The following is a 12556-nucleotide window of genomic DNA, read 5'->3' as shown; positions in this document are numbered from 1 at the left end:
CATAATGTGTCTTCCACAGTGGGACCGGCATATCGATGCGACAACCACACAGAATTTGACTGCAGGACCAACTACCGCTGCGTACCACTGTGGTCTTTATGCAATGGCCACAACGACTGCAGAGACAACAGCGATGAGCAGGGATGCGGTGAGTCCATGACAGCCAACCTTCAAAACAGAACCATTGCTCTGTTTACTTCATGACAGTGAATGTGTGTGCGTGTGTGTGTGTGTGTGTGTGTGTGTGTGTGTGTGTGTGTGTGTGTGTGTGTGTGTGTGTGTGTGTGTGTGTGTGTGTATGTATGTATGTATGTATGTATGTATATATATATATATATATATATATTTAGAACACGGCTCTCTTGAATACTCGATTCTGATTGGTCAATCAACAAGATTCACCGGTCATTATTTCTCGACAACCGACCGCTGCTCTGCCACACCTGGATTAATCAGTTGATAAGAGCCTTTTGTCAGCAAACACTACTAATTAGGCCAACCAATTACGAATGAAACCGCTTTGTCGTTGAAAACGCTATTAAAAAATCTATTTGAATAATTATTTTTGTCAGATTATTGAATGATTTAGTTGTAGGCCGTGTTCTAAGCGGGATAATGTATAGTGAGCCGGTGATTACTGGAAATAATGACCTTCAGGTGAATGATTAAGCCCTCCGCTGCGCGTCGGGCTCAATCATTCACCTGTCGGTCATTATTTCGCCAGTAATCACCGGCTCACAATACATTATCCCTTACATATATATATATATATATATATATATATATATATATATATATATATATATATATATATATATATATTATATATATATATATATATATTATATATATATATATATATATTATATATATATACTGTATATGTTTGTGTGTGTGTGTGTGTGTGTGTGTGTGTGTGTGTGTGTGTGTGTGTGTGTGTGTGTGTGTGTGTGTGTGTGTGTGTGTGTGTGTGTGTGTACAATGTATATATATCTAATATTTCAAAATATATGTATTGTATATATAAATATTGGATTATAATAGGTTAATAGGATATAAATATGGAAGTCAATAGATGATTATTTATTACTGAGTAATGGAGAAGGGGTAGGATTAAATAAGTTTATACTTCTTCCTACTCCTTTTCGGACATGTTAAGTTAATATTGTTTATTTGTTTTAACTATTTTGTTTTCTTTGTTTTTTATTGTTTTTATTTCTCACATGTTCCAAATAAAGATTTCATTCATTCATTCACTCATTCATTCATTCATTAATAGCCTGTCAGACCTTATGTTAAAGTAGTGCTTTCCAGATTGCTAGTTGCAGATTTTGTTAGACACTTGATGCTAATGTGATTGTAGCAATATTGGAAGGCTAAAAAAAAACCCTGATAGGGAGGAAAGTAGACTGTCTGAAGGAGCATTAGCCAACACGTCAGCCTCCTGTGGAACATTACAGAGTGAGCTGAGGTGGTGGGAGGTGGTGATGGAGAGGGTCTCATCACTCACCCTCCCCCACCATTCGCCTCTCCCTGAGAGCGCTACGGATTTATGAGCTGTCTGACTGGGTGTACGGGTTTGTGTGTGTAGGTGTGTGTGTGTGTGTGTGTGTGTGTGTGTGTGTGTGTGTGTGTGTGTGTGTGTGTGTGTGTGTGTGTGTGTGTGTGTGTGTGTGTGTGTGTGTGTGTGTGTGTGTGTGTGTGTGTGTGTGTGTTGCTCTGTCCTTGCGTGGGGGCAGGGTTCACACAAGTCTCCCCTTTGTACTTTGCTACGATCCGCACACACTCGCCGTGGCCCTCCCGTCTCTTATCGGAGGCCCTCACTCCATTAGTGCCATCCCCGCGCAGGAGGGGAGATCCGTGCTAATCTGCCCGTAAGAATGCAGCAGCTGGGCCAGGTGGAGGGCTAGGAGGAGGGCCCCGAGACTGGCTAAGACACGGCGCTATCTCTGACCCCCAGCACTGTGTGGTAGAGACGGCTCAGACCAGCTCTCCTCTCCTCCACTCCTCTCCCTCCTTTGCTCCTTCACTTCTCATCTCCCACAATCTCTTATCCTATATAGACACAGGCTGGCATGGATCGAGCTCGCCCATCTGTCTTTGGCATGTTGTTTTCCTCCCTGGGTGGATATTGCCGTTTTAATTTATAAAAAAAAAAAACGAAAATAGAGATGGCTACATTTCAAAGTGGTGTTTTCATCATTACGTAAAAAGTATGATGCAGCTTGAAAGAATTTCATCAATCTAGTCAGGTCATGTAGAACTGCTCGCATCGCTGCTACAGTATTACTACTGCTACAGTATTACTACTGCTACAGTATTACTACTGCTACAGTATTACTACGGCAAGCTCTCAATTCCTCCATCGCCATCAAAGGTTTCATCTGATCTTATTTTCTGACCTAGAAAATAATTTCAACTGTGGGATGATTTTCACACACCAAGGTGTCAGTAAGGGTCTAATATAACTAAGTTATATGGTAACAAACCTATTATGAAGCTGATTTTGATGATCATCTTTTTTCAAAATAGCAGTACATATACTATGCTTTTTTCAAAGCGTAAATGCATTTTCAGATTTTCAGAAAATGCTAAAAAGTGGTCCTCATTTGTGAAGATTATCTTGTTAAACACAAAGTTGGCTGTTTCATAAACTTTTGTTAACCACAGACCTTATTTCATGCATTTAACCAAAATCTCCATACAAAAATCCCACCTTTGACTTTTAGACTTGGGAACCGGAACTAGCATGACTAGCTGAGCTGGCCTACAAAAATAGGTCATCCCTGCGCTGCTCTATAAAGACAGAATGATACTCTTAGGGCTAATGTACACCGCCTCCGCAACAGATGCGGTATGGCTCTGGTACGGCTGCGAACAGACCCACACTCATGTAATCTGTCAGCGGGATCCGACAAAAATCCGACCGTATGTATCGCCTATCCATTAAAATGGGCGAGAGTCGATCCGGCACTTCTGCCGGATCAGCAAGGCAGCCATAACGCATCTGGTGTACATGGCCTGATACTCTTTTCTGCTCCTAGTTGATGAAGCGATTTGTGCCATTGTTCGAACAATTAAATACAACAAGAAAGACCACTCTTTTCTCAAGTCTGTTTTTATTATAGTCAATCTGCCATCACAGTTCAACTATACAGGATCATATAAGGTGATTCCGAAAATGTCAGTAAAAAAGTGGATCCCCAGGAAAAAAGTTTGGGAAGCCCCGGTCTTACTACAGGTGCAATGGTTGTATCTTTGTCGTTTTGTTGTTTTTGTTTTTTAGTGTATAAATACATAATCGTTTTCCTACATCTGCCCTTCTTCCAGATGAGCTGACCTGTGATCCCCTTGGAGACTTCCGCTGTGACAACCACCAGTGCGTCCCGCTGAGATGGAAGTGCGATGGGGACAACGACTGCGGGGACAACTCTGATGAGCGCAGCTGCAGTGAGTGCTATCCACGATCACTGATCGACCAATCAATCATCAATAAAAGTGCTGTCCCCGATCACTGATCGACCAATCAGCTGCAGTGAGTGCTGTCCACGATCACTGATCGACCAATCAGCTTCAGTGAGTGCTGTCCCCGATCACTGATCGACCAATCAGCTGCAGTGAGTGCTGTCCACGATCACTGATCGACCAATCAGCTGCAGTGAGTGCTGTCCACGATCACTGATCAATCCATCAGTCATCAATAAAAGGGTGAAAGGTCGGCTACGACGGTGTTGGAGCACTAATGAGTGTGTGTGGAGAGAAGTCTTAAGGACCTGGGGCCGGTTGCACAAAGCACCTTAAGTTAAGATTGTCCTTAGGGTCCGATTTAAGGTGTCCATAAAATAAAATCGGTTGCACAAAACACCCTTAAATCTTCTCCTTAATGTTAATCATTTTAAGGAAAATGTAAGCACAAGATTTAAGGGTGTTTTGTGCAACCGATTTTATTTTTATTTTATGGACACCTTAACTCGGACTTTAAGGAAAATCTTAACTTAAGGTGCTTTGTGCAACTGGCTCCAGGATCCCTAAAAATGGCCCCAACGCATTGTTCAAAATAACACAGCAGTCAAAAGCTGGGTAGTTGATATAAGTGTTAAGTGTCTGTTAAGTAGAACCCGTGTGGGATTTTAGCACAGGTCCAGTGAGTCATCCAAATGAAATAGGAGTGTTGATGGCAAAGAATAGTCTTATCACTTTTATCAGAGTTTGTGTGTGTGTGTGTGTGTGTGTGTGTGTGTGTGTGTGTGTGTGCGCGTGCGTGCGTGCATGCGTGCGCGCGCGCGTGCAAGAGGCTGCAGACCGGTGCAGACTTGCTTTGGTCTAGTCAGTCACAGCTAGTAAGTACTTGCGCATGCGCGTTGCTGCAGGAACTGAATTCATTATTTTATAGTATTGCGCTAAACTATTAACCATAGTTGTGTCCTGGAAGCTTTTTGCTGGCACCACATAGCCTATAGTCCCATATTTATGATATTTCATGTGACATAAAATGCGTTGAAATGTAGTTTTCGTGTAGACCAGATTTCAACTCTCAGTTACACAATAAAAGACAATAAAATGCCAATTCACACACTATCAATATTGTCTCTATTCCAAACTACAACAAATGTTTTAACAATATGATGAACCAAATTGTGTTTTTTTACACGTTTACGTTGTAACCGCATTTTAGCCGGTTGAAAAGAGGGTGAAATTAGGTCTTAGACGTTCAAACCCAATATCACCCAGATTTAAACTAAAAATCAACGTTGAAAAAACGTTTTGTGCTCGCTGGGTATATATGGATTATGACACAGTGTATACAAACAGATTTGTAAATTACCTATATAAATGTGTGTTTTGTGATCCCTCTGTGTTTTCCCCCTCAGCTCCACGCGCGTGCACAGAGAGCGAGTTCCGTTGTGATAATCTGCACTGCATTCCCGACCGTTGGGTCTGTGACCATGACAACGACTGTGAGGACAACTCGGATGAAAGGGACTGTGGTAAGTGGAGGCTCTTTGTTTTGGACCCAGTCTGAAGAACTGAGGGGGCTGCTGCACTAAGCAAAGAAGCACCATGATGGACAGACAGACAGGACCACCAACATTCATTTCTCCAGCTTGGGCTTTCTGACAGGGAATCAATTCTGTTTTATTCTAGCAACTGTGTTGACGCTCGTTTGCTCTGGTCTTGAAGACTCTGAGTCTGAGTGAAGATGATGCGAGGTAATGATGCATGCCTTGTGTGCTGGTTTGGTCGTCTTGCAGAGTTGCGGACTTGTCACCCAGGCTACTTCCAGTGCGGCAGCGGACACTGTATCGCTGAGCGCTTCAAATGCGACGGCAATGCCGATTGTCTGGACTACACGGATGAGATTTCATGTCGTGAGTGTTCCTGCATCTAATGCTGTTCCCTCTGTTCCCTCCGTGTCGTGAGTGTTCCTGCATCTAATGCTGTTCCCTCTGTTCCCTCCGTGTCGTGAGTGTTCCTGCATCTAATGCTGTTCCCTCTGTTCCCTCCGTGTCGTGAGTGTTCCTGCATCTAATGCTGTTCCCTCTGTTCCCTCCGTGTCGTGAGTGTTCCTGCATCTAATGCTATTCCCTCTGTTCCCTCCGTGTCGTGAGTGTTCCTGCATCTAATGCTCTTCCCTCTGTTCCCTCCGTGTCGTGAGTGTTCCTGCATCTAATGCTATTCCCTCTGTTCCCTCCGTGTCGTGAGTGTTCCTGCATCTAATGCTATTCCCTCTGTTCCCTCCGTGTCGTGAGTGTTCCTGCATCTAATGCTATTCCCTCTGTTCCCTCCGTGTCGTGAGTGTTCCTGCATCTAATGCTATTCCCTCTGTTCCCTCCGTGTCGTGAGTGTTCCTGCATCTAATGCTATTCCCTCTGTTCCCTCCGTGTCGTGAGTGTTCCTGCATCTAATGCTATTCCCTCTGTTCCCTCCGTGTCGTGAGTGTTCCTGCATCTAATGCTGTTCCCTCTGTTCCCTCTGTGTCGTGAGTGTTCCTGCATCTAATGCTGTTCCCTCTGTTCCCTCCGTGTCGTGAGTGTTCCTGCATCTAATGCTCTTCCCTCTGTTCCCTCCGTGTCGTGAGTGTTCCTGCATCTAATGCTATTCCCTCTGTTCCCTCCGTGTCGTGAGTGTTCCTGCATCTAATGCTATTCCCTCTGTTCCCTCCGTGTCGTGAGTGTTCCTACATCTAATGCTATTCCCTCCGTGGCCTTCAGGAACTTTCCATCCGTACCACAGCACGCAGTCAGATTATTTGAATTCAAGATTAATTTTAGTAGCCATAGTGATATGGAGGCAGAAGACTCCCACACACTGACTTCACTATTGCGAGACTTTTATTAAACAATAGCATGATCATCTAGCTAAAATGATCAATTATAAAGTGCAAAGTAAAAGTCCTTTAAAGTGACATATAATGGGGGTGGAGTGTGTGTGTGTGTGTGTGTGGGGGGGGGGGGGGTGGATATTGACAATGGAGGGATTTGTGGGGGCTTTCGGGTGGGTCTCATTGAAGAGGCAGATGGCAGTTGGGTAGAAGCTGTCCCTGTGTCGAGAGGTTCTGGTAGTGCCAGGCATCAGTCTTCTGCCATGGGGGAGGGGCCTGAAGGGTTTATGTCCTGGGTGGGTGGGTGGGGTCGGTCATGGTTTTCTCCTTTAATCGCCTCCTAGTTTTGGTTTCATCCACATTGAGGATCAGGAGTTTGGTCATTCAATCATTTGAGTGTGACAGTATGGTTCTGATTTTCAGCGACCCGCTTCCCCAATGGCACATACTGCCCCCCGTTCCTGTTTGAGTGCAAGAACCACGTATGTGTCCAGCCTCACTGGAAATGTGACGGAGACAACGACTGTGGAGACAATTCAGACGAGGAGCTCCACCTCTGCTGTGAGAAATAACACAAGCATGCTCTCACCTCAGATCAACTCCAGTCCACCCAAATCCAAGGCTCATCGCATTCTTTCCAAGTTGTCCCATTCAGAATCACACAGAATAAGCTGTTGTCTCATTATTTGGGAGTGAATGCGTCTGAGTCTGTGAACTCGGAGAGCGATTCTAATCTTCACACCTTTAGCCTATATTAACAGCTAAGATTAAATGTAATAAATAAACGTCACAATAGAAACTTAGTTACAGTAAATACATAAAAACATTCATCTCATAAATAATGTCTGCTAATTCCCGTTCATTTTGCACGGTAAAATAACTGAATCAGGACATGGGTCCCCAAGCAGTTGCCGGCCTTGCCCGTTCACAAGCTGCGCCTCTGCTAGGTTTTCTTGAAGGTGGCTATGTTTCTGTCCTTCGTCCACAGTGGAGATCCAGTGCGAGGCTCCATTCCGCTTCCGCTGTGACAACAACCGCTGCATCTACAGCCATGAGCTGTGTAACTCTGTTAACGACTGCGGTGACGGCACTGACGAGAGACAGGAAAACTGTGAGTATATGAGACACCGGATGCATTGCATTGCATTGCATTGCATGTGGTTGACAGTCACATTTATCTACTCAAACGCCTCTATATGCAGTACTGACTGCTCTTGAATTGATATTTGTGTCTCCACCTCAGGTCAGAACCCCACACATGGACCCTGTACAGATGATGAGTACAAATGCAGTAACAGCCAGTGCATCCCTCTACAGTACGCCTGTGATGACTATGATGACTGTGGAGACCACTCTGATGAGCTAGGCTGCCGTAAGTACAGCGAACAAAGAGCAGTTTCCACATATTATTCATATTTTTTGTCTGGATAGAGGCTTACATTTAGTCAATTCAATTGAATAAATTGCTAAACTTGACCGTGTGCTCCAGATCATTTTTCATCTAATGGTTTGTGTTTGGGGTTTAGTTATTACTCTTATAAATCTGAATGGATATTACTGTAATATATTCTATTTGCAGATTACTCAAATCTTGTTCTTTCCCACAAACATTTCAAACCCCTTATCAATGAGGCACACCTTGGTCTCACCTATTCTAAATGGTTCCAACTGAACAAATGATCACTAAATATATATATTAAATATAGGAAGGACAAAGTATAATAATAAAGATGAGCATCAGAGTATCTTCCACTTGATTTTGGGGGGGTAATAATCGATGAGAAATGTTGGAAAAAACAAATTGATTTGTTCTTTTGTGTGTAAAAAAGTGAAATCTGTAGGAATTATTAGGAAAATCCTGCCTTATAACCTTATACTACAACTTAATATATCTAAACATTACCTACTGCAAGTTGTATGGGCCAGTACTTATCCCACATTATGTCCATAAACTCCATAATTCAAAAAAAGACTAGCCACATTCTCAAAGTCCAGGGAACCATCTGCATCTCTATTTTATAACCTTAAAATATTCACCATTTATGATATAAACATCCTAAAAACATATTTTTTATTTACAATGTGAGATTTCAGGATGGCAATTTACCAGAATGTTTCCAACAATATTGCTTTAAAAAAATCCTACATTTAATCTTACCCAATGAGACAATCAAACCAACAGGGGGCAGTATTCAATTAAATATAGAGGCGTACAACTGTGGAACACCAACCTACACTTGGTAGAGAGAGAGAACATAGGCGTTAATAAGCACCCAGATGGGAAACAGGGTAGACTAATTGTGTATGTTTTTACTTACTTAAATTCACTATCCCACTTATTGTATTTTTGGTTTCTGGTTTTATTGTATTTCTGGTTGATTGGTTCATTTAAATCCTTGCATTCCTTCATTTGTCATGTATTATTCATATAATATATGAATATATAATATATTGTGTTGATTTTGTTGTTTATACTGTATTTGTAATGTTTTATGTGTGTGAATAAATCAAATCAAGATTCAAGATTTATTTTAATAACCATAGTGAGTAATCAGATTACAAATGAACAATTTGACTTAGTGCAAGATGGCAGTGCAGTGATCACATACTGTAAATAGCAGCAGATGCAGGTGCAAAACAGAAAACAATCTCAAATTATAAATTACTATAATACCATACCCGTGCCCGTATATGGGTACATCTACCCGTTCCACTTCCCCCCATTCATACATCATGCTCTCCCACTCTTCACTGCCCGCCCCCGATTGGTGCAGTGCCCGTTCCCCTCCCCCTTGACATCACTGATGATGTCACAATGAAAATGTAAAATATCGATGTAGCTGCCCCCGTGGGCGCATTTCTTTAATTTTTTTCTCGCACTGCACTCGGTCAGGTCCCCCTAAGCGCACTCCCCAAGTTTGAAGTCGATCCGAACAACGATTCGGGAGATAAGCGAAGGACAGACAGACATACAGACACTCCTGGAATTATTCGATAAAGATATATTCATTATAACAACATAAGGACAGTTGCCTCTACACTGCCTGGTTTGACGTTGAGTATGTTGTTGTATCTCCTCCTATCAGACCATGGCAGTGGGCGCTCTTGCAGTGAGAACATCTGTGAACACAACTGTACTGACCTGACAGACGGAGGCTTCCTCTGCTCCTGTATGCCGGGCTATAAAGCCACACCCACAGACAGGAACACCTGTGCAGGTAAACCTCTGCTCCTGTATGCCGGGCTATAAAGCCACACCCACAGACAGGAACACCTGTGCAGGTAAAGGATGCAGCTGTTTCTCAGCCAGGTTCAACATTGGCACCGAATTATTTCTCCGTTTTCTTTTTCTTAGCTGCGGTCAGTCGGTCGGTCCACAAAATTTCACGCCCTTTTACAGTTTTCCACCTAGGAAGCTGAAATTTGGCAGGTCAAATGTGTGTGTGTGTGTGTGTGTGTGTGTCAAGTGTGTGTGTGTGTGTCAAGTGTGTGTGTGTGTCTGTGTGTGTGTGTCTGTGTGTGTGTGTGTGTGTGTGTGTGTGTGTGCGTGCGTGCGCGCGCGTGTGTGTGTGAAATTGTGTGTTTGTGTGTGTGTGTGTGAAGGTGTGTGTTTTGTGTTCACACCATTGAGTTATAAGGTTCACACCAATTGGCTAAGAAGTGCAAATTTCGAAATGCAGGGTGGCAGAGGCAGAGTAGGATGGGCTGTCCCTGTCATCCTGCATTTCGGAAATTTGCATATGGTGGTCGCAGCTATTGTGAATTCACGCTTGTTTTTTCTTTTCTTTTTTTTGCATTGTTTCTCCCGTTGTTGTGTTTTTCTCCTGTGTTTGCTCTGGGAAACAGATGTTGTTGTGTTTTTCTCCTGTGTTTGCTCTGGGAAACAGATGTTGTTGTGTTTTTCTCCTGTGTTTGCTCTGGGAAACAGATGTTGTTGTGTTTTTCTCCTGTGTTTGCTCTGGGAAACAGACGTTGTTGTGTTTTTCTCCTGTGTTTGCTCTGGGAAACAGACGTTGTTGTGTTTTTCTCCTGTGTTTGCTCTGGGAAACAGATGTTGTTGTGTTTTTCTTTTGTGTTTGCTCTGGGAAACAGACGTTGTTGTGTTTTTCTCCTGTGTTTGCTCTGGGAAACAGATGTGAATGAGTGTGAGGTCTATGGAATGTGTCCCCAGGAGTGCAGGAACACCAAGGGCAGCTACGAGTGTTTCTGTGCACAGGGCTTCCACTCGGTCGGTGAGCCGCCTGGCCTGGAGTGTGCCGCCCAGGGTAAGAGCTCGCCAGCTTCACGCATCACCAACGCCCCTGTTCTTCTACTAAAGTGTTTAGAAGCCAAAACAGGGTATCCACGGGCTTTTGAAAAGGATTAAAAGTTGATCAATCAATTTGGTGGAAAATTAAGGCCCTTAAAAAGTATTAAAAAGTCTTAATCGCCATTTGACGAGGTATTACATTTTGTAGCTGATTGTGTTAAATGGGCATATGATATCGTCTCATATCGATCGCAGACCCCTGATTTGAATCAAAATCATATCGTGGCAGACTTTGTGATATCAGCAAATGTCGTTTTGTTGTCCAAAGAATCTGTATAATATCATATCGTGATGAAACATGTGATTTACACCCCTATCGCTGATGTGACAAAAGTGCTTTATATACCCTGCAAAATCTGCGGTGAAATTGCTGATAGTATTCTATCTTCTGCATAGGAAACCCACCAGTACTGCTCCTGCCGGACAACGTTCGCATTCGTCGTTTCAACCTGTCCTCTGAGCAATATTCAGACTACGTGGACAACGCTGAGCACATCCAAGCACTGGACTACCTGTGGGATCCAGAGGGAGTAGGACTCAGTAAGACTACCCGTATTGATCTTTTAATGTTGCTTGACCACAGTGAGGATACCTGCAACAAGGTCACCATTAAATCATGTGTAACCTTGTCCCCCTGGTGTTGCCTTAGGCATTGTGTACTGGACAGTTCTGGGTCGGGGATCTCAGTTCGGCTCTATCAAACGGGCCTATATGACCACATTCAACGACCGCGGCAACAACCCAGTGAAAGAGGTGGATCTGAACCTGAGATACGTGGCTAATCCTGACGGCATCGCTGTGGACTGGATCGGAGGGTAAGTCATGCATTCAAGCGTAGGATTGTTGTTGTTGTTGTTCTAAATATCATTCAGTTACTCAGTTATGTCCTTGTCACGTCTTCCAGGCATATTTACTGGACAGATTCAGGGACCAATCGGATTGAAGTGGCCAAACTAGATGGGCGGTACAGGAAGTGGTTGATCCACACTGACCTTGACCAGCCTGCTGCAATTGTTGTCAATCCATCACTCGGGTAGGAGACTATTGAGCTTCAGTTCATGGCAAAAATATATGGCGTGCATCCTTTCATTCCTTCATAATGTATGATTATATCTCATGATGATGTCAACACAATAACAAATAATTCTGGTGTTTCTGTCATTTTTGTTTTTTTGTCTTCTGTAGAACCATGTATTGGACAGACTGGGGCAGGAAACCCCGAATAGAGTCGGCTTGGATGGATGGGCAGCACAGACAGGTTCTGTTGGAGGAGGGCCTGGGCTGGCCCACTGGCCTGGCTCTGGACTACCTGAATGGAGATAGGATCTATTGGTGCGACTCCAAAGAGAACATCGTTGAGTCCATGAGGCCAGATGGCACAGACAGGAAGATCATCGTATCAGGAGGTCAGGACACTGATATGCAGACTCACAGGGTGCAGACATACAAGCAGAGGCATAGTTTTACAGCTCGGGCCCAGGCATATTCACAATATACAATTCAGGCTCGTATTCTATCGTGTGTCTAGCGGTTGACTGGCATTATGATCCGATAACATGTGAACAGAAAACAATGAATCAGGCTGTTTATCGATTGAGATGCAGGCCCACTCAGCCATTAGCTTTAGCTGACGTGGCCTCCAGGAGCGTTCCGACCCTCGGCAACCTCCAACGGTTGGATGCGTGAGGGATCCAAGATAGTCCTCACGTGATCAAAGGGACCCATAGACATGGGACCAGACGAAAACAATACACGATGCAAGACGAGACATAAACTAGCATAAACTATCAACAACCTGCGTTGTGGGCTGCAGCCCCATCTTCTACTGTGGACAGGACTGAGCTCTAGAGCGCAGGGGCGGAAGCCATTTTATCAACACCTATGGCAGCCCCTTATGGACAAAAAGGCACCCTCTATATCCTTTT

At 43.7% G+C, this 12556-nt stretch overlaps 1 protein-coding gene across 3 annotated transcripts in view; it reads left to right on the top strand.

Annotated features, from left to right (window-relative positions):
• The window catches only part of lrp2a (low density lipoprotein receptor-related protein 2a), a gene marked incomplete at both ends in the record, with an annotated part of 70478 nt that overhangs the window by 50945 nt on the left and 6977 nt on the right, over positions 1 to 12556 (top strand). For all 3 annotated transcript variants that reach the window (XM_083641975.1, XM_083641973.1, XM_083641974.1), the window contains 13 exons: positions 20 to 148; positions 3331 to 3450; positions 4872 to 4988; positions 5253 to 5369; positions 6746 to 6883; positions 7311 to 7433; positions 7566 to 7694; positions 9409 to 9540; positions 10456 to 10587; positions 11028 to 11171; positions 11281 to 11446; positions 11536 to 11664; positions 11817 to 12037. In XM_083641975.1, the coding sequence (XP_083498101.1) occupies positions 20 to 148; positions 3331 to 3450; positions 4872 to 4988; positions 5253 to 5369; positions 6746 to 6883; positions 7311 to 7433; positions 7566 to 7694; positions 9409 to 9540; positions 10456 to 10587; positions 11028 to 11171; positions 11281 to 11446; positions 11536 to 11664; positions 11817 to 12037 (1797 nt within the window). The remainder of the gene's footprint in view (positions 1 to 19; positions 149 to 3330; positions 3451 to 4871; positions 4989 to 5252; positions 5370 to 6745; positions 6884 to 7310; positions 7434 to 7565; positions 7695 to 9408; positions 9541 to 10455; positions 10588 to 11027; positions 11172 to 11280; positions 11447 to 11535; positions 11665 to 11816; positions 12038 to 12556) is intronic.

This window comes from Poromitra crassiceps (genome assembly GCF_964638095.1).
Source record: "Poromitra crassiceps genome assembly, chromosome: 8".
NCBI lineage: Eukaryota > Metazoa > Chordata > Actinopteri > Beryciformes > Melamphaidae > Poromitra > Poromitra crassiceps.
This window is presented reverse-complemented; position numbering and strand designations above follow the sequence as displayed.